General features: G+C 40.6%; 2 protein-coding genes across 2 annotated transcripts in view; one reads left to right on the forward strand and one right to left on the reverse strand.

Moving 5' to 3' along the window:
- SYTL3 (synaptotagmin like 3) overlaps window positions 1-16,616 on the forward strand; it is a 30,519-nt gene extending 13,903 nt beyond the window's left edge. Inside the window, exons 8-15 of the mRNA XM_074580522.1 lie at window positions 3,754-3,897; window positions 6,692-6,870; window positions 9,087-9,189; window positions 11,234-11,404; window positions 11,608-11,707; window positions 12,884-12,992; window positions 13,898-14,103; window positions 15,367-16,616. Coding sequence (XP_074436623.1) covers window positions 3,754-3,897; window positions 6,692-6,870; window positions 9,087-9,189; window positions 11,234-11,404; window positions 11,608-11,707; window positions 12,884-12,992; window positions 13,898-14,103; window positions 15,367-15,497 — 1,143 coding nt within the window. The 3' untranslated portion in view covers window positions 15,498-16,616. The remainder of the gene's footprint in view (window positions 1-3,753; window positions 3,898-6,691; window positions 6,871-9,086; window positions 9,190-11,233; window positions 11,405-11,607; window positions 11,708-12,883; window positions 12,993-13,897; window positions 14,104-15,366) is intronic.
- A 1,112-nt stretch (window positions 16,617-17,728) lies between these two features.
- Window positions 17,729-22,314, reverse strand: part of EZR (ezrin) — a 36,788-nt gene continuing 32,202 nt past the window's right edge. Inside the window, exons 8-13 of the mRNA XM_074580523.1 lie at window positions 22,060-22,223; window positions 20,976-21,106; window positions 20,113-20,273; window positions 19,704-19,796; window positions 18,439-18,690; window positions 17,729-18,102 (exon numbers count right to left, since the gene is read on the reverse strand). Of these exons, the coding sequence (XP_074436624.1) occupies window positions 17,938-18,102; window positions 18,439-18,690; window positions 19,704-19,796; window positions 20,113-20,273; window positions 20,976-21,106; window positions 22,060-22,223 (966 nt within the window). The 3' untranslated portion in view covers window positions 17,729-17,937. The remainder of the gene's footprint in view (window positions 18,103-18,438; window positions 18,691-19,703; window positions 19,797-20,112; window positions 20,274-20,975; window positions 21,107-22,059; window positions 22,224-22,314) is intronic.

The raw sequence follows: 22,314 nt of genomic DNA on the forward strand, positions 1-22,314 counted from the left end.
TAACTGTAAGGGCTGTTTCAGGAATGGAATATATTTGTAAGAATAATGACTTACACAGTGGAATTTTACTTTTATTATATGAGCAGGGCTTAGCTGACATTCACTGACTGTGGCCAGAACTCTGATTCTTCACAAGGTTTTTGACTGAGTCTGCACACTTGATCTCAGCCCAGAGCTGAAATGTTAGACTGAGATTTTACAAAGACCCTCACATAGGGAGGGAGAGGTTGGGTTCTTTTGCTCTCAGATGCTCACAGTCTCTCTTGGGGCTGATTGATGTCTGCTCTGTGTGATTATTGGACTGCAGGGAGATGCTCGGTCTCTTGTCCTCCTCCTGCCCCTCTTGCTGCTGAACAGGACCAAGCTATGACCATCCAAAACCCATCCTGACACTTTCTGAGCACTTTTGATTTGGCAAGGAGAAAATGTTGACTGCTGTTAGTTGTTGGGCAGCTTCCCTTTTCCTTTTGCTTTGGTTACAGTCTCTAGCTTTCGGTGTTTTCTTGAGAAGTTTGAGAAAAATCCAGTCATCTGTTTTTCCACAAATTGTGCAGGGCTAAAGGTGATGTCACACATCTGCTTTAAAGTAACACTGAAGATTTTGCTTTACAAAATCTGCTGTACACTTCACTTTAACCTCTCAAGTGACTGAACTTTGTCCATACTCAGTTTTCCATATAATGGGTGCTTACTGAATCACCTTGTTCATCTGAATGAGGTAAATGCGGTCTGCTAAGTGCCTGAATTAGATGCTGAGAAAAGCTTTTGCTTTGGGCCAGACCTCATGGCAAATATTACAGCTCCCTTGGTGCACAATTTTCAACTTCCTCTGAAGTGTTAGGTGTTGATAAATGGAAGAGACAGGAGGTCAGACCACATGGACTAGTGGTTTGAATTGGCCCAGCAAGGTCTGTGAACTCTGTGAAAGTAGTTCTGGTATTTTTGTATGCAATTATTTTATAAACAAAATTGGCAAACAGTTACTAACTACCTGAGTGCTGCTTTCACTGTGGCAAACCACACTTCAGTGTTACTTTATTCCATTGGCAGAGCACTGCTCTTTTAATGCATTGAAAAACATCAGAGTTGGAGATAATATGAACTTAAACTGCTTCATTGCATGCTGATCACACACAGCCTGTCATATTTAAAAGATGGATGTGGATTCTTTAGCTTGAGAAATGTGTTAGCAGGAGATTCCAAATTATTTGTGTGGGTTTTTAATTGCTCATTTAAAGATTTAGGACTCAATTTATGTCCACCCTTTGCATTACAGATTTTGAAAGATAGATTTCAGTATTGTTTATGTGTCCGAGCACTGATTCTCTGAGTCAGGGAGCTTTTGTTTCATTCGAACCAGTTAGACTATATTTAAACTAGAATTATAGTTTTGCTAGAATTACTGTGGATCTTTTTTCTTGTGAATGTCATCTTTGCCATTTATTTTTTTTTTAATATTGAAGGAAATTTTACTTGTCTATCCCTGCACTTATATGATGTCTTTTTTGTATCTTTACTGTGATTTTAAAAATTATTTTTAATGTCTGTCAATGGCACTATTGCATTATTCTTGCATTTATTTTTTTCTTTTCCATCTTTGTTTTTCCTTTAGTAAGGGTAGCTGTTTACATCTTTACAAGAACTATGACTTAAGTTTAGGGACAAAACCTGTTTTAAATTACACTTGCAAAACAATTAATTACTGAAACGTATAACAAAATACGATGTAGAAATTTTACTTGTGATTTCCACCCCAGAAAGAACTTTAATTTTCAGAGAATGAATCCAAACTGTATTTTTTTTCCGCTAGAAAGTGTGGATTTTTCTCCCAGGAATGACTGGGAAGTAATAGCTGTAACTCTGCTGTTTTGAATGTGCAGGGTGTAAGGCTGGGGCACCACTTCAGTCTCAAGAGCACTATCTGTTTCTTAAGTAAGTTTTCCAAATTTGTGATATGTTTGGAACTTGATTCCTTCAGGTTGAAGTTGAAAGAGATTATATTTAACTTCAGTAATAGTTAAAAAAAAAAAAAATCCAATGGCAAGAGCTACCAACCAGTGTAAAATCTGGATTTAGGAAGTTCATTGAATAGTATTTTCTAGGGCGCCTCATCATCAGAATCTCTAAGTTCATTAAAGGAACTGCAATTATACCTGCCTCAGTTGGGGAACAAGCAGACATGTGCAAGCTTTGGGAGCTGCTTGTGGTGTGTCAGTAGCTGTGGGTTACCCCTCCTGTGACAGCAGATGCGTGCTGCTGCAGACATTAGAGCTGGGCTAGGTGGGAGTCTTGCTTATGTGACCTGATGCTAAGTTTAGCACTGATAGTTCTGTTGCCCTGTCATTCGCTTATGTTCTGTTTAACACAATAGAGAAGTCTTTCTGATCCAAGTAGAAGCTAAAATTCAGTGTGTAGTAGGTTGTTTTGGTTAGCAAATGAAATTGGTGGTGTTCCAGGTTTTCATAAAGTGGAAGACAATCTCTCTGCTGAGAAATATGAAGTTTTGGTTTTGTTTGGGTTTTTTTTGAGGCTATATTCTGAATGCGTTTTCTGTCTGTTTCCTTCTCACAAGGGAACTTAATGAATTCTTACATCTATTCTTAAGGTAGGGCAGTTATTACGCATAACAATTTCTGTGTGCTATAATAACAGCATACTGGTTTGGATTTTGCACATCCTGTTTTTTCAGAAGCAATCTCGATATATTATCTCCTCGGTTGCCCTCATTCTTCAGTGCTTTCTGCTGACTGTGCAGGAGGGGTTCCTAGGTTTGTTAAATATATATTATCTGCTCCTTTTATGCAAGTAAGTCCCTATCCTTTTTGTTGATTCAGTCACACTATGTTCTTTCTAGTCTTTCAGGTAATCCGTGTTACACAATTTTTTAAAATAAATCATTTTCTTAGATCCTAACTATGTACAATTTCTTACCTCACTCTTTTCCTATCCATTGAACCATGATCATACTTTGCACAGATTGTATTATCCAGGGCTAGTGGCATGCCAGAATGAGCTAAAATCTATTTTCAGCATTTTTCTAGCTGTATGTATTAGTCTTTTGGCTCTTCATTCCATTAACTGTTGTTATTGGTAACAGAGGTGGCTGAAGGTAAATCTCAGGGAGTTTTGCTACTATATATACCTTAATTTTCCAGAAATGATCAGGGTTTTCATGGGAAGATTGGAAAGGTGAATGGACTTAGTCAAAGGAAAGTCAAGAACACCTCAGAAATTTAAACTTTTTCTGTAATAAAAGCTAAGTAAGAACTTGTGAGTCTGTTTCTGTTTTCAAGTCTCTTTCAACCTATATTTGTTCTGGCATGGGTAGACATAGGCATGTGTCATGCATATTGCAAAACACTATTTTTAATTTTTTTAATTTCCTGGAGGAAAGATTTTTTTTTTCTTGCAAAATTACTGTTTTGTTTAAGGCTAATAAGGCCTTTTATTGCTACTTTTGGTGTGTTATTAGTAGACTGTTGTTAGTAGTTGCTGTGGTAGTGATCCTTAGATTAGGTGGTGGTATGTTGATTTTAGAAGATTATGAATATAATGAATGTACTACTAGCTGGGATGACAGAGTTGTAAGTCAACATTTAAATTAAGTTACTACATTGTCTTAGAAAGTGTGCCACCTGCGTGACATTGATCAGAGTGAATTGTATTTACTGATTTTTTTTTCTGATAGCATTCCTGAAGGAATCATGAAATTTTTCTTAAATTAAAAAAAGTTACTTGCTGAATTTCTTACAGATTAAAAGTACACCCAGCCTTCAACAGCTCATCACTAGTGCCCAAAATGACAGTGGAATTCTGACCAAAAGGAATTGCAAGGAGGAAGAAGACATGACAACCAGTCCCACAAGTGATGCAGTTTTCTGTGATGGCAGAAAACATGTAAGTTGGAGGGTGAAGCACACCAGAACAGGTGCCTAATGGGGACAGATAGAAAAGCTAAGATCTTGTGCAAAATGTTGGTGTATTTTGGATTATATTACAAAATGCAGGAAGAATTTTACTTGACTTTGTATCTGATGAAAGGCTGACTGCCTTTGGCATGGTCCTCATAGTAATACCGTGAAAGTATAATACTTTTACAGCAGAAGCCAAATCAGATTAATAATGGATAATTGATAGATGGATATATCCATTAATAATGAATAATTGATAGATCAGCTTCCTCTGAAATTTGCAAATACAACTAATGTTCTCCCCATTTTATATTGGGGTTGATATCGTGGACACAGTTCTTTCTAACCTAGTAGCTAGCCTTTTCTCTTAAAACTTCATTTATCTGAAGGGCTTTGTTATTCTGCAAGAACTGTGGTAGTGGAAATGTCAGTGGAAATTCAAATGTCAGAATGTCAGTGAATGAAGAGGAAGCTGACAGTGATGAAAGCCAGGAGAGCAGTTCATAGGTTTAGGGGATGGCATTGAATCATCCTCTGATGGATAGCATTTTGAATCCTGCAAATGAGAGAGAAGGAAGCCAGGTATAAAAGAATTCAGCACATGCTTTAAGGTTTCTGTGATTTACTGTGGAAGCTAATTTCTATGTATTAGCGATGAGGTTAAGCAGGGGGAAGTATCCAAAGAATCCATGACTGATATTGTAAAAGAGGGCACTAAAATGACTTTTAGGGAATCAAAATTAAACCAGCCTGTTCACTTTGCAGAGTAATAAAAAAATGCACAAGGACCTTTGTGCTCTCTCATAGTTTACAGCACTGTGGAGTCCAAGGTGTTAAACTGACAAATGGATAACAGTTCTGGATTACATTTGTGATTCTAATGACAACCGTTTGAACTGGGCTATAGACAGCCTAGGCTTAAAAGTGAAGTATTTTCTACTGTCTTATAAAGGGAAAGGTCAAGATCCATTAAACTTCCCTTTATGGGTAAGTGTTGGATGTTGATTACCACTCCGTGAAAATGTATCTTCCAAAATATCAGATGGCGTTGCTTCCAGTCATGCCACCAGGAGTGCAATACATGAAGTCATTGCTAAATCCCTGTTCACAGAACCAAAAGGATAACTGATTTCTACATTGAATGTATTTGGCTTTTGCTCGGGTGGGAGACATACGTGATACTCAGTCCAAACATCATTAATCAGAACACCTACCCAGCCTCTCTAAATAATTAAGAGGTTCTGTGGAATAAATATTAGGGGCTTTTGCAGAACTTTTTTTAGGACATATGAGCTAAGACAAAAATCTATTTGCATTCCTTTGTCATGAAGGATTTTGGGGGAAAATAAGCATTTTCTGGTCAGATGAATAAAAATATGTCAGTGAGTGAAAGACCAGAGCTGAACAAAGCTGCAAGGGAGATTGATTATGCTGATAACACGTCTTGTGGAGGGAGCAAGATTCTTGCAATAAACATTGGGTCAAAACAGTCCTAACGCTTCTTGTCATTTCCTCAATAAGGATCTGACCCTTCTTTTGTCAAGTTTGTCTGTTACTTAAAGCTTATAAAATAGAGGAGATAGATAGCTTCTTTAATCTAATTAAGCTGTTGGTGTGAATTTTAAAATGAATATTTGGCAAACTGCATAAACGAAGAGCAGCATCTGCATGGAAGAGAGATATGATCTTATAAACGCTATTCTGAACTCTTAGCTGCTGGGTTGGGCAATGCAGAACTCCTTGGTAAACCAGTCCTGCGTGGGTTGGTGTTTACTTTCGGAGGGAGGAGTGATCTTACACAGATACCTTAGCAATCTGGGACGGTGTTGCTGTGAGAGTAATCACAACAACAATTGTGTCTTCATGACATATGCTGTGTAAAAAATTTCTAGGGCTCACCTTAAAGAGTATCATTCTAAATGAATGGAGACCAAACTATTTTGACTGAATTGATAATTTGTTACACTGAAGGCTAGATAGCACCATAAAATTATATGTCTGTGCTGGGCCACAGAAAGGATTGTAGTCTCTTCCTTCATTGCAGTTTCATGATCTCTGTAAATGCTGGACACAAATGTTGTTTATATATGTGGATGGACAGCATCCAAACCTTTGCCCCATAGGCAAGAGTAGATGAGAGGACAGCAAAGTGTCAGAGGTGAGCTAAGAAACATCTTCTTTATGCACCAACATACGACAACTGGATGTCTTCGTATTTTAATCTTTTCTGAACGGTCTGCTGCAGTATTGAGTATGCTGTTTTTACATGGAATTGGGGAATCTTGTAGAATATTTACTGGATATACAAAGCCACTTTTGTTTCCTTTAATACATGATAGAACCTGACGTCTCAGCAGTGTACCCTATGAGCTATGTATTAAATGAAGTCTAGTTTGATGTTTTGTATCTTTTTGTTCTTAGATTTCTCAGTTTTTTTTCACTCTCTTCCTTTCAGAAACTTGTCTCATTTTATCATGGGAAGCCACATAGCAGTTTTATTTGGAGACAATTTCTAGATCCAGAAGTTACCTAAGAAAACATTTTCTTAGTCTAGAAAGCTTACTAAAGAGAAAAAGGCAATGCAGTAGAACTGCAATTACAGTCATAATTTTTCAAGGCTGTTATGGAAGCAACAGAATGTTTTATATAGGTTACCTTAAATCTTTGTGATTTGCAGGAGCTCTATAGTCATGTCTGTAAAGATACTCACCTTTGAGGGAAATAAATGTTTTATCCTGTTTGACCTGAAGGTACTTTTCCCAAAATTTGTCTTTTCTTAGGGGAGTTTGTATAGTCTTAACAGCACTTGCACTGAGTCTGGCAATTTTGGCAAGGCTAACATCACGGGAGAAATAGAGTTTGCCATAAGATACATCTTCAAAGCTTGCATCTTAGAAATTTGCATCAAGGGATGCAAGAACCTGGCTTATGGAGAAGAGAAGAAGAAAAAGTGTAACCCGTAAGTAGAGAAGGAGAAATAAATAAGGAAAATATTCTGTTTTTAAGATACTTGTGTATGTTGTGATTGAAATTGATTGATATATGATGGTATGCCATGTTAGCACCTTCAGAACATCCAAAATTTATACCAGCCCTTCTTACATATACACACTGCAAGACAAATAGGTTTCATACCAGTGCTTATTCCGTTCTAACCATTTTCTGCTAGTAACTGTCTCTTTCCTTGCCTGTGACCAGGGAGATGGGTATCTATGTTGCTGATGAGCACCTCTGGATCTCAAGAATAGCTGTTCAGATTTTAGCTCTCAAGTTGTGTCTGCAAAATTAATATATATGTGGCTAAAACGTGAGATGTCATGTTCCTAATTCATCTGCTGAGTCACTGTGGGTCACTGGGTGATTGTTACACAACTTCTGTGCTTCCATCTTCTGTAATAAGAATAGACATTTCAGATACTGCAATATGTTTTAAAATCTAAAGCTGTTTAATAACTATGTATTATTGTAAGAGGAAGAAATACCTACTTCTGTGGATAAAATATGCCATAGAAATGTTTGGTTGGATAGTTAAGCCTTGGTGGTTTGTCTGTTTATTACTAAACGATCCTCTCTGACCATGCAGCAACCATTCATAGAAAATCACCAGGTAGAATAACTACCTACCTGTTCTGGCCCCTGCTGTCATGCCATGTTTGAGCACTGGAGTGACCACATTGGAATTGTGGAGGTGCAGTCACCATCACCCAGAAGGAATATGGCTTTTGCGCGTCTTGCAAAGGTTGTGCGTAAAGACGAGCTTGGTGACAGAAGGAGCCTTGCTGGAACAGCAGCTCGTGAAGCAGGGCAGTTTGAGAGCACTTCAGAAGTGGGTCAAGGTTCTTTAAGTCTCAGTAATTAAGCCAGGCAAACAGGTCCAGGAAGCCTGAAAGGCAATGTGGGAAGTGCTGTATAGAGAATATTATGTCTCTATTGGTATATATTTATATATTTCTGTTGGTTTCCAGGCCAACAGAAGAAGTACAGTCAGTGTACTCACTTAACGCACTTGCTGAAAAGCAGACTTTTAACTGCTTTTTAAAACCTGTTGAATTATTTAGCTTGTTGACTGGTTTGAGGTCTGACTGTCTGGTTTTTAATTAAATTGATCTGGGGTGATGGAGTAAGAAACTAAAACTCCTACTACGCGAATATTTTAAAAAGGTAGTTTTATGTATGGATGAGTTTGGAATGAATAGGGAAGATGTTGGACTAGGTGATCTGAAAGGTCCCTTCCAACCTAGGCGATTCTATGATTCTACGTTTAAATTCTGCACTGATGATATCAGCTACAGCTGATTTTATTTACCCAGTAAGTTAATCAAGAGTCTGTTTTAAAATTGGTTTAAAACATAATACCTGAGATAAATACAACAAATACCATTTAAAAATATTTAGTATTATGTTAACAATCACTCCTTTCCCTGCCAACCTGTGAGCCAGCAGTCTTTATTGCTAATACTCTTTAGTTCTGAAGCCATAACACAAATACAGCCCACTGAATTCATATTAAGGGGAATATTTAAATATTATTGTTCATGTGATCTACACATGAGAAACTGTGGGTAGGAGTCATTGGTGCTTGATATTGGTCCAACTTGGCTTCTAGAATTTTTTTTTGGTGATTTTCTTTCAATCAATGTTAGGGAAATTTTGAGCACTTTAGACACTCTCCCATTTTCACTCTAGTGGCTACAAATTAGAATTTGTGAGTTGTGAGTTATTATGTATTATTTATATGATTAGACCTTTTTTTGCTACATGGTACTTTGTGTTGTAAAGATGAGGTATTTTCTTCATGAAATGAAGCAGCAATGATCCTAAAGTTGATTGAGTCGATTTTTTTTTTGGTCTTTGAGCACATAATATGCTGTTTGTTTTCATCATAAAACTGTTAGTACAACTGACAAGGTTGTGGCTTGGTGGCTATTTTATCAGATGCCAAGAGTATGAAAAAAAACGATTCCTATTCTTTTCCTTTCCCAGTTAGAATAGAATTGAAACACATTAGCCGAATGATATACAGGGATCATTATAGTCTGTCTGCTTTTATTGAGTCAGTAAAATTGTTTAAGAATTAAGAAAAAACTCCTCTCATCTAATTAATTTTTCTTCTTAGTTTGGTTCTCCTCCCCTTCTCCCCGTCACTTTCCATATATCCTTCTCTCTATCTACAAGGTATGTTAAGGTTTATTTACTTCCTGATAAATCTCCTCGGAGTAAGCGGAAGACAGCTGTCAAAAAGAGCACAGTGGATCCAGAATTCGATGAATCTTTGAAGGTACTGGTTTAGATTTTGTATCACTAAGTGTACTTTTCCATGGTAATGCCTCCTTCTGCAATGTAAAATCCTGCAAGCTCAGAATTGTCCTGGTGGGGGCAAATCTAGGAGTCATTGACAACAATAATTAAAAAAATAATGTTTTTCAGTCCAAATAAGAGAAAATGCTTTTGGAGGTACAAATAGTAAATTGCGAACCGTCAGAAGAGTCTGCCTTTGTCCATGAAAACACTTTTAATGAATTCCAGTGTTCCGAGTTACCATGTGGCAAAAGCAAAGTGTCTTCCATAGACACTTTGTGCATTCAGGAACTGGGTGTATTGCAGAGCAGTTAGTGTTTTAGACAAGTTTCCCTTTCAACTAATATCCCTTTTGTCGGTGCCACCTGGGAGTGTCTCTCTATAGTTAGCTGAACACTAACTGAATTTCACCACCTCTAAAACGTTGTCTGCTTCCTTTTCCCCGTGCAACTGATGTCAGGCAATCTGTAGTGTCTGATTTCAAACATTAATAAACCCACCAGAGAACAGTAGTTATGATTTTAATTCCTTAATGCCTTGCAATATTACTTCTTGCATCCCTGTAAGAACTTTGTGTAGAAAACAGGAGCTGTTATTCGCAGTTCATAGACACTTAATGAAATGTGACGCTGAAGCTGAGTACTGTCAGCTGGGAGGGGCTGGATTAGTTTGGTTGTTCCCAGCTCCAGTTTTGTACTCGGATCACTACGAACCCGTCTTTTTGTGTGCATCAGCAAGCTGCAGCAGCACATAAGATGATGACCTCTTCAGTAATGTATTGTCTTGGAAAAGATATAAAACAAGGTTAGTGGAAGGACAAGCTTGTGTTGTTGCTCCTTGAACTACAGAAGAGTTTGTTACCCCCATCTCTTGGTGTGTACGAACATCAAGAATTTGTAGCAAGTGAAACAGGCAAAATGTTTGAAAAGACCATTGTTAAAATTTGATAACAACAACAAAAAATTTGTATAAAATGTATGTGATGGCCATGTATCCCAAAGTATGTATGTAGGGTTTAAGTTGGGAGAAAAAAGAGCCTGGAGTTGGAATAACTGATCCTAATTTTATAGTCCCTTTTCAATGCCAGAGCCATGCAGAACTGATAAAGGGAGAGGGAGGGCCATGCCTGAATTGGCTGCATGAACACTAAAGGTAGTTTAGTTAGAAATCTTTTAAATTAGTTTAATTATTAGTTCGTTCAGAGTAGCAGAAATGGTCAAAAGACCACCACAGTGCTAGTGCAGGTCAACTGTATCATGACACTGAGATCCTGCTCAGTGGGATTCATCTGCAAATTAAGGCACCTGCATTTAGGTGGCTGTATGTATGTAAGTGCTCTTGAGAATCACTGGGCGTGATTTGCCCTAAAGCCTACACCCAGCTTGTGATTCAGCAGCTTAAATGTGGGTAGCGATGCCCTCGTCCATGCCTTCACCTCCATTTTTCAGTCTATGTGGGTGCAGGTCACTTGCAGGCTGGATATCACATTTACCAGTCTCATGTAGGTGTATTAGATACCCAACAATGTCTCAAAGGTTTCTTACTATGTTTCAGGAGTGGATCAGGGCTCTAATTAGTGGTCAGCTGAATTACTTCCTTGCCCCTAGTGACTGCATTGGGTAGATGTCCACTTACGAGAATGGAAATTTTAGCATCTTCGCTAAGTGTCCTAATCTTGAACTGACCTCCAGAGCAGCCAAATTCTGCTGGGACTGTGAAACGCAAATATAAAAAAAAAAAAAACAGAAAAAAATGGTCAAGGATTTAAAATGCCGAATCAACAATCAACATCTTTAACAAGGCAGGCCAAGGTATTCCTGGAATGTGTTTTCATATTTGGGTGAGCATTATTTAGCATTTAAGTAGTGGGGTAATATGCAAATTACAAAGCACATTCAGACAGCATGGTTCTGTCTGCATCCAGATGCCGTCAGCCATGTGGCTGGGCTTCCTTTGAGCAGGTTGTGAGCATAGGCCTGTGTTCATCCTGTGTATTGCTGTGTAAATGTTGTTTATCTTTCTAGTACAAGATTGAATACTCACAGCTGGGAAGTCGGCAGCTTCAGATATCTGTGTGGCATGCAGGAGCACTCAAATACAGGGTGTTTTTGGGGGAAGTGGTGATTCCACTGGCAGCATGGAATTTTGAAGATAACTCGATGCAGTTGTTCAACTGGTACCAGCTCAAACCCAAGGTGATTCTTAGTTTTTGTGCTTGTATCTCAAGAGCAGGATGTAGTAAAAGCTAAGAAAAGATCTCCGTTCTGAGGTCATTGAAGGAAAAATGCTGTCAATCCAGTCCATTAGGAAGATGTGTTGCAGACGTAAACAATCTGTGAGAGCAACGTGGAATAGAATGATTACAGTAAAGCAGATTTCTGTATGTCCCTTTCTTCAGCTTGAAAAGCCTGAAGACGATCTTGTCCAGTACAGCGGCGAACTCCTCGTGTCTGCAAGACTGTCAGTACCAGCCCAGTATAAAAATTTCCAGTTCGAAGGTATAAATCGTTTCAGTATACATGAATCCTTTGGCTAGAAAATAATTGAGATCAATGAAGGACTGACAATATGTTCATATAATATTCCTGTATGGCATTGATAAACAGCTACTGCAAATAGTGGTTTGTGGTGTGCTATATTTTAAATTAATTGAAATACAGACATTTGCCAACTTCATCTTTTTGTTCTTTTTAATGCCAATGAAAGCTGCACATTATAATGACAGCAGTATGATGCATCCAGCTGCTTGGCTGGACAGCTTGTGCCTGTCGTGGTGTTGCCAGTAGACCTTATTCTGGAGGAGATGCAGCAGTTTTACTGCCCAAGGCGGAGACTGCCAATTTAGGAAAAAGGGAGAAGGGAAATGGCTGCAAGGGTACCAGACCGGCACCCTTGGCTTCCTCCAGTGGTCTCATTTTAGAGAGGTTGTTTCACTTGGAAGATGTTAGGTTCAAAATGTACAGTCAGGATCCAGTTTTTGGTAATGAAAGACTTGTGAGGTACATTAAGTATTGCTGTAGTGTCTGAGCAAGCACCTGCTGGTGGAGTAAAATAAACACTTGGGGAGGGCAGGGATAGGACAACCTCACTTTCCTTACTTCCCTGGATCATAGTGACGCATGCAAACGTTCAGAGCTCTAGTGGCGTCTGTGTTCAGGATCACAGCAACAAGTAGAGACCAATAGAAAGATCTAATTAGCTGTTACATTAATTTTGTGCCCTTTTCTTTTCCAGATGACCCCAAAGTTACCAGCTTGCTTTCTTCCATTTTTCCTCCCTGTGCAAGCCCGTGTACTGCGTCTCTGCTCTGTAACTAGAGCTTTAATAGTGGAGCGGTATCACACTGTGGGTTTGGCTGTTTCTCCTGCTTCTGGCTTTGTTTCAGAAAAACACTCCTGTGGTACTGCCCTGTGTTTACTTTTCACAAATACAACAGAAAGCTCTGTGTTTGGAACAGGCATCACAAAGCGACCTGCTCCTTATTGCTTGCTTTTTTTGTGTGTGAATCATACACTGTACAAGCAGGTTGAAATCTGTCAAACGATCCTAATATAGCGCTAGGAGTCCTTATCGCAGTAGTACTGCTTAGTCATTTTCCTACTTAGTTATAGCAGCATCTCAGGCTAGCAGCTGAGATAACTGGTTATTTAATGTGATGAGTTCTCCTGTTTCAGGAAAAAAAGATGAAGGAGTTCCTAACTGCCAGCTTCAGGTTATGATATCTGGGGCCAAGAACTTGCCTTTGCTGAGATCTGCTGGAGTGCCCAACTCGTTCGTTAAAGGGTACGTATGAGCCCTAACACTTCAAATAGCACACGGTCTGTGCAAAGGTAAGTATTAATGTATTCTCATCAGGAGACTGGCATGTGGAAGTGGCATTGTCCACACTCTCAGTCAGACTTCCTTGTAATGGTGACATTTGGGTGTCTGCCCAACAGCAGCACTCAGCAGGGCAGTGACGGGTCCCACCTGAATGGGCTGTTTGGGTCCTGAATGAACTCCAGAATTTACTGATGTCATTAAAATTTAGAGTTCACTAGTTTAAAAATCTGCTTGTAGCTATTAGGAGAGGAGAAAAAAGTGCAAATCATGAAGGTATTTTCATTTCTATTTTCAGCTGTGCCTTTGCAGAATGAAAAACAGCTTTGCATATATTGAAAAGGAAACTTTTATCCTCTTCATTGTAGACATTTTAAAAAGAGAAGGGACTGAGTTTTTCTTCAGTGCACTGAGTAGCTTGTATGTGGGCTCACTTTACTTTCTTACTGTCAGGCATCTGATGCCATTGGAACTGTGATACTGGGGTACACTTAAAACATCTCTTAAAGCCATTTCAGCTGCTGTGGCACCTATCCTCAGTGAAATGGGTGAGCATTTTATCTACTGAAAGGCAGGTTTCGGGCAGTGTTGGGTAACAGAATGGTGAGTAAAGACTCCCTCAGCAGTCAGTGAAAGCAAAACAAAAGCAGATCAGAAGAGCCTACTTGCACCGCGCACACACTGAAGGCAGACAGGAAAAGGAGCAAGTCCCAAAATAAACACACTGGGCACCATGTTCTGCCTTGCACTTAAGCTGAACTTTTTTGCTATTTAAGGCAAACCAAAGAGTCATAGTTGATTATTGCAAATGTTCCATTTTCTGGTTGAGCAATCACTAACCTTGCTGAACTCTCATTGTTTTTGGGAAGTTGTCTTATCCTTCCAGGCCAAGCAGAGGTGAAGCGAAAGACTCCTGTCCTGAAGAAAGAAGCCTGTCCTCAGTGGAAACACTTGTTTGCCTTTGATGGTGTTACCCCAGTTCAGCTACAGCAATCGTGCCTACACTTGACTGTCTGGGAGCAGTCAGCTTTCAGCTCAAGTGATCAGTTCCTTGGAGGCGCCAAGCTTGGTGCAGGTAAGTTCTTTATCACTAAAAATTGAAGGTAATTTGGGAAAGAGTTCATTTAGTTTACATTCTAAATAATAATATTTACACTGTACTATTTATTACCTGCTGTCATGTGCCTGCACATATAGCCGCAGGCCCTGTCCAAAGCAACTTGCAATCTTGGGCTTTGATCCTGCGAGAACTGATGCATGTGTTTTAGTTCAGATCTGTGCAGAAGCTCAAGGGTGTTAGGGGGAATTTTCAGGAAAGCCATGTGGCAACTTTTAGGGCCAGAGCCTGGCCATGGTAAGACAGGCACAGAAAAGCTGGGTGGAGGCTACTCAGCTAGAGATCTTTTTTTTTTTTTTTTTTTTTTTTTTTTTTTAAGACTTGTTCCTTGAGCTGTCTTTCTAAGAATTGGCTACTCTGAACTACTATCTCATCAAAAGGAAGCACAAGAACTAATGATCTAGTAGACTCCAACCTTCCGTATATTTGTGCTTATAATTTGACACGCACAAATCAAGCCAATTAATGGGAGATACAGAAAGCGAAACTTGCGCGTGTCTGAGTTTTGGGCTCTGTTCTACCATAGCAAAGAGCCCTCTTTCTCAAGTCTGAGAAACCGTCTGCTCACTGAATAGGCGCTATTTAACTGGTAGTTGAGCAAGGAAGCATTGTCACTTGAAGACTGCCCAGAGAGACTGGAGTCTCTCACCCCTGTCTTCCCAGAGAATAAGTGCTTTGGTTTCAGTATTTGAGATGAAAGGCTCAAAGAGATTGAGGCGCTGTCATGGTGTCACATGCACTTCAGAGGCATATTATCACTAGTAACAAGTCAGTGCTGTGCAGGCTTCCTCCTGAGCTTCTTTTGATTGTCCTACCCAGCATTTTCCTTTCTGCTAGAGCAGGGAATACCTGATGCCAAGTGACGGAGACTATCCAAGCCCTAAGCCTAGCAATGTGTTAAAGTCACTGGAGATGAACTGAAGCAGGAGGCTTTGTGCCATTCTGCTATTTGTAGTGTGCACACCTGCTGCTCTGCTTTTAAGTCATACAACCAAAAAATTGTTCTTTGCTGCAGGCTGAGCATGATCCTACTTTAACAGGATGTAAATAATGCTTCAAAAATATAACTACAGTTTATTGCAATTAATGCCTTTGGAGGTACAGAACAGCTGAAATCACTGTAGAAGTGGGAGAAGCAGGTTGTTTGTTACGTAGTCAATTGGGCCAGAAGTCAGGGAAGCGAAAAGTAACCCTGTGACCTTTCCTTTTGCTTTCTTGCAGAGGAATCGTTTGGCTGCACAGACCTTGCTTCTCCATCAGTGCGGCAATGGCAGGAAGTGCTCCGCAACCCAAACACGTGGATGGACTTCACACTTGTACTGCATTCAAATAAGGAAAACTTTAAATCATGAGAGATTACCACACAACAACTTTTCCTTCCCCATGTCTGATGTTTTAAATTCAAGCGGCACATGCCTTTCAGCTCTGGGCAAAGGTGCACTGCAACAGTACCTACTCCATCTTTTGGGGAATAGAGTTATGCATTTGAAAGTATGTGATGTTCTGAAGGTTTTATTTCTCCAAGAGTTAAGGCTTTGTTATCTGTGTCTGTAGCTGCAGTTTAAGGTTAGTATTGTTTCTTCAGGAGCAACAAATGCAGTATGCTGACAAGGCAACAGTAGCCAGATAATATGCAGGTTTCCATTTCTGGGCACAGCCCAACTGTAATTATTAAATTTAATCATAGATAAGCTTTCTCTCTAAGAAGTAAGGAGGGTATATGCTTTCACTCTGATCTTGATATTTTATACATGTTCAGAGAGAATTGAAAACTAGCTTATCTTTACTTGCTGCAGATGGGTGATGTTGACACCTCCATGCTTCAGACTTACGTACAGTAGCAGTATTATTTCACATGATCCTAAAAAGCTCTGGCCTGTGGCCACATGCCTTCCAAATGCGTGCTCTATCATGGAGCTTAAAACCAGGTAAATGTATAAATTCTCCCTCAGTAGGAGTGTGGCACAACAGCTAATAGAGTAAGTGTGGTTGTAGGAAGTTCCTTGTTCTTATCAGCTGCTGATGCAAGACAGTATTAACAAGTCTGACCTGTATGGCGTACAGCATAGGACAAGAGTTTAGCTAAGGTTATCATTTATTCATGTGAACTGGTGGAAATGCAAGCTTAAGGCCCAACTACTGTGTCGGTTCATTGTGCCTCAGCTGTAGTGTTACAGTCAGCAGGAACTCCACATACACACTGTACCTAGTGCTGCTGCTATGTACCTCTTCCCTGGGACTTGGGTGAAGATGGTCACACTAGTCATTACAGCACGCATTCTCCTTTCTTCCTTTCCAGGTCAACACGGCCTTTAAGGACTTTAGAGTTAAAGACACAGGGATTCATAGGCTAAGCTCAGGAACTAAAAGAGCAGTAGCACACCTTACACGAAATACACCCCACACAAGAAACACTTGACACCAAGTCCTTTGTTACTTTGCAGATCTTTTATTTAGGTGTTTGCTGCTGCAAATAAAAAAAAAAAAAACAACAAAAAACCACACACAGGATTCAACTCAAGTATAAAGCAGCATAGATGTTGTAAATGGAAGAGAAGAGCTGACAACATACTGTATCTCACTTTCTAACAGATTTTCAAGGAAAGGGGGAGATTAGTGGGGAAGGAATGGTCACAGAAATGCTCTCTACTAGAGAGAATACAACTGTGATATAAACAAGCAGTCCCTTCATCTTTGGAGTCTGAAACTTTAAATCAAACATTTAAAAAAATTAGAAAATTTGTTAGAAAAATAGGTGCAGTAAAATTGTATATATTGGATCATGTGTACATATAACAATTTTCATTAAGTAAAAAAAATGATCTTTACAAATAATGCTTTATAGCAAATAATCAGCTGCACTGTATCAGACTACAGTGTTGTTCAGGCATTTTTACAGATGCAAGTCTTATTAAATCTGAAAAGTAACAAAATATACAGAGCAAAACTATTTTCTTTTAAACTAGTATTGCAATCCACGTATTGCATGTTTTATATTTATATATATATATAAATATATATATATATATATAAATACTACACTATAACTGATCAGGAATGAAGCTGGAATGCAAACACAGTAGTGTATTAGATTCCAACAGAGTATTTGCCTAGCTGTTACGCGAGGAGGGTATCAGGGTCCCTATACCACACTTCGGAGCCATCACCGCAGAATTTCTCCACTTGAGAACAGCAACCAGAAAAAGCCTAATTTCTACACAAAGTAGTTCTGAGGTGTCGTCAGTTCTTTTGGGAGCAGGGTGGTGGTGGTCATCAAGACAAAACACAGGGTGTAAAACCACATGGACACACATACATACAGGTACTTGCAGATCTCGAGTTCTACAACCTGTCTTTTCCACTGTTGGACTTGTAACTAATAATACAAAGACGTATGGCACAAAATTCACCCACAGTTGCTTATTTTTAGACCAAGCTGAATCCAGCACCTGCACAGGACACGTATCTTCAACTAGAAGCACGGCCTATTAAAATTTTTCTTGCTTCAAGAGAGCTGTGACATAAGGCCTTTTGGCACTAAGCAAAGGCATGAGCAAGTTACCAGGATCAGCAGTACAATGAGTTTTTAACTATACCAAATTTAATAGAAGGTGTGGAATAAAAGGGAGATTCAAACACCTCTGGGTTTAGAGAACATTTGTTAAATGTCATACAGTGACTCCCTCCTCAGGGAAAAAAAACCACAAACACACAACAAAAAAAACCCCAAAACAAGAACACAGCATCAAGATCTGCCTTTCCCACAGTCCTGCCTTCTTGTTATAAGCGTTATTACATCGCCTCAAACTCATCAATTCTCTGCTTGGTGTTGCCTTGCCGGATCTGCCGCAGCGTCTTGTACTTGTCACGTCCCTGTCGCATGTTCTCTGAGTGGATAATATCATTGTGGGTCCTCTTATTTTCATCTCTAGCCTGGGCCAGCTCATCTGTCAGCGCCTGCAATATAAAGAACATTAAATACAGATTATACACGAGAAGGTTTCAGCTCATGCCAGTAGTGTTCTTTGGTGAGAACTGACAGTTGTTAGATGACTGGACAGATCAGTGATACGGCTACAACTTATGCTTTCCATAAACACTATGGATCATGTAAGTAATCTCAAAGCCTGAGCAATGAGAATGATCTTTGTATACCTTGTCTTTAATACAAATTCCTTACAGGAACTGTAAACAGAGACTATCACGTTTATGTGCTTAACCAAGTGGTTAAATGATCTATTTTCCAGGAACTGATTGTTTCCGTTACTCCCCCTCCTGGAAACTTTTTCTTACCCTCAGTTGCCTCTGTACACGTTCATTCTTCTCTGCTTCAGTAATGCGTTTCTCCTCATTGCGGTCATTCCTGATCCCCTCGCTGGAGAACTCTGCGCTGTAGGCAGAGTACTCGGATCCTTCATCTTGCAAGTTATCCTGGACATGGTAGCTGACTGGCTCGTAGACGGGCGGTGGGGGTGGAGGCGGAGCAGTCATTACCAGGTGTAGCTCCTCCTTTGTCTTTACCAGATCCTCCTGGGCTTCCTTGGCCTTTGGAAAAAGAGTGAAAAATATTTTCATGCATTTCTTTACACCAGCTTAATGAATGCTTCAATGCTTATCTCCCCAAGTTTTGTCAATCTACTATGAAAAGCAAGAAAGGAAGAGTTAAATCTCTGCAGCTGACAGTGCTCTGTTACAGTCTTTTGCAGAACATCTTTTTTTTTTTTTTATTTTGCTAGTGATGCTATCGTCATCCACTGTGTAATGTGCAGGGGATCGAAACAAAGAATCTTCTTCCAATAAAACATAGTCTAGGAAAAACGGTTCTGTGGGAAGCTAGTTACGTTCATCCTGTCCTCCGTTTGAAGAGCTCGGAGAGAGGGGTGGGGGAGAGCCTCTGTCATTCGCCTCAGTCCGGCCCAAACCACCACAGCTATAAACATGGCTTCCACAGAGCAAGAACTCAGATTCCTGATTTGGCATTTTTAATGCAATTATGCACTAGACAGTCAGCTTCCTCGCTACTTTAGTGGTTGTGCCCTCCCTGTAACTAGCCTGCAGCACTAGTTACAGGGCACTGGGCACACTGAGCCTTGCGTGGTTTATTTTTGGTTTTTGATTTATTTACTGCATCAAATTTTTCAACTCTCCTAACCAGCAAGAGACTGGCCAGGAAGCCATGGACAACAGCACAGACTCCTGGTACCTGCAGTGTGGCTGCATTTGCAGCGTCTTCTCTTGACTGATATAATGTTTTCAGACATTACATCATGGAATAAATGCAGCATTTATACATGTGCCCCTTCCCCTCCATGGCTCCAAGACAATCAGCGCGCCTTTAGGTTTTATACAGGCTTCCACTTTGAATTTTGACTGAAGGCTTGTTGGAAGAAAGGTGTTTTGCAGGCATGTTGCACATTCATCACAAGTCTGCCCTTCTCTGCTCGTCTATGAGATGTTTGTCTCTGCATGTTTAGAGAAGTCACACCAGGCTGGGCACTGCGGTACGCTCTGCTCAAGCCTACAACTTCAGAGCATCTTTGTAAAACAGAGATACTCACTCTGATTTGCCACTCTTCAACCTCACTCTCTTTACGCCTCCGTGCCTCTTCCAGAAGTGCAATCTTGGCTGTATATTCTGCAAGCTCTGTAGCCTGTTGAATAATAAAACTGGAGTTATAAGGACTCTTAAAAAAATAAACTAAAGCAAACAAAAAAACAAACAGAAAACCGAAACATTGTTGACTGAGAAAAGACCCAAGTTTTACACTCCACTGTAATAAAAACTGAATAGGAAATTAAGAGCAAAAAAGTAGATTGCTTGTGATAGAAGCCAGTGCCATAATGATACTATCACATGGCCTAGTACTTCACTGCACTACGTTTTTCCCTGGAGAACAAGGCTTTGCCTTACTCAAAGGGCACAGTAACATGCCCACGTATCTTATCCTCAACATGACCGGGTCTTACCAGCTGTTCCTGGCTCTTTATCTGGTCCATAGTTTGTCTCTCCAGCTCTTCCTTGGCCTGCAGAGCAGCCAAACGATCCGCTTCCAAGCGTTCTGCTTCCTCCTGGGCTCGTCTCCTTTCCTCCTCCAGCTGAATGGCTCTTTGGATCTGATCTGAGAGCTCTGGAAAAAGAGGGCTCAATGCAGTTAGTCCACAAGCCCGGTCAAAGCGAAGGGACTACTGGCAGTCTCTTGGGTGACTGCAGAAGTCATGACAAGCACTTGAGTCCTGCCTGCAACATCCCTTCACTGCGCACCTCAAAGTAGTTATTTGCATAATACATCAAGCAACTGAATTCAGAAGCAGTCAGCCACACATTAGAATTAAATCTTCTGCAAGATATTTGCAGTCTGTAACACCGACATGATTCTGCTGCCCTTAATTGACAGTTTACTGCAAGGATCAGATGTTGCTGTCTCCAGTCTGCTCATGGGTACATTGAAACAGGAGCTTCCCTTTCCCTGGAAAGGCTCGTTCCCAAAGTACTTTTTCTGTTAGGAGTTAGGTGAAGAGTCCTTGAGAGCTGAGCTCTGTTACTCACTGCTGGAAGAGGCCACACTACCCAAACTCTCTTGGCAACGGGGGAAAACAAGAGTTCGTGTGACCTTCAGTTCCCAATCAGCAGATTTTATGCTGCTTTCACGCTGTGGATGATCTCAGCAGCGCGCGCACATGTGTGTATTTGTTTGTACGGGCAGATATTAGTAAACCTTGACAAGAGATCGCAGTGTCGTCAGATTTAGGCTAGGTGTGGGCAGCGGCCCATATAACCCTTCTGTGGAGCACAATACACGAGGTCTGGTCAGCCCATACAAGTACTTTACCTTTCTCTGCTTTCTGAGTCTTCACCTCATACTCTTGTAGCCTCACCAGCAGCTCCTCCTTCTCCCTCAACATTTGCTCTTTCTCTCTCTCAATTATCTCCCTCTTCTTCTTTTCATTTTCTAGTTGTTGCCTGTTAGAAACAGATTTCATGCTTGAAGCTCGCTTTCAGACCTAAGCTACAGCCAGGCAAGAGAGTTGGCTGGGCATTTCTCCAGGCAGCTCCATGAGAAATGACCATGTGACTGCCACAAAACAAGAGCCAGAAGACAGAAATACATATAGCCTGTTCCTTCATTGCTTCGGAATTTTTACTCAGTTTTGGATATCTCATTTCATAAAAAATATTTGTATTTTTGTTGCCCACCCCAGAAATTTAGCACACCAAATAGCTACTGGAAGCAGAGAGAGAAAACCAGGACTCTGCTCTGCACAGCAGAGGAGATTTAACTTTGTTACTTCTGTCATAAGGAAAGTCAAGGAGGCATCAAACACAAGCACTGAGGGAAGGAAGACAAACAAGCCACAAAGACAGGAGAAAAGCGACACGATTTCTTGAATCATAAGCAACGTGCAGCCAGCAGCAGAAGTCCAATGGAATTGCTAATCCTTTTTCCATGCCTGTAAGAGGTCTCCCAGTCCCCTCTCCTCTCTTCACCGTGTACACACATCCTCCCTGGGAAGGTTTCTCCCTTACTCCCAACCATCCCATGGCCCAACACAGAAATTGGGACCTAACACTCAAGAGCTGGGAGAAGCCCTCTCTAGGTGTGTGCCACCACGCAAGAGCCCACGCCACCTTTACTTGCACATCTCCCTGCAACTCTCAAGACCGCAAACAGGACAGCAGACTACACGGCCACAGGTCCAAGCCAGCAGAGCAATGCTTATAGTCCCGCCGCAGGGCATCCCGAGCCCACCCCGTAAGCCAGAGCTCTAGAGCCACACGGGGTGGCTCACGGCCTTGCCTAAGCGAAACCCACGTTACCAGCCGCTGCCCTGCCGGTACAGCTGCCTGCTGAACCCCGGGAGTTCAGCGTCATTTCTCTTTGCCACCCTGTCCCTGCTCTCTATAGTCACGCTCACCTTTCCAGTTGTTTCTGGTGCTTCTCCTCCCGGGCCTGGGCTTTCATCTGCTGCACCTCAATGGTGTCGGGCTTCCTGCGCCTCATGTAGAGCTCGTGGTTGCCCATGCAGAGCTGCAGGATCCTCTTGTTAATTCTCAGACGAGGGGCATAAAACACAAAGTCCTAGAAGAGAAGACACCATACAGTCAGTTTTCCAAGCGTTCTTTCCCTTCTGCCAACTAGCTGCAGGCAGGTCATCCTGCCACTAATTTCA

The sequence above is a fragment of the Larus michahellis genome, chromosome 3, assembly GCF_964199755.1.
Source record: "Larus michahellis chromosome 3, bLarMic1.1, whole genome shotgun sequence".
Classification (NCBI taxonomy): Eukaryota; Metazoa; Chordata; class Aves; order Charadriiformes; family Laridae; genus Larus; species Larus michahellis.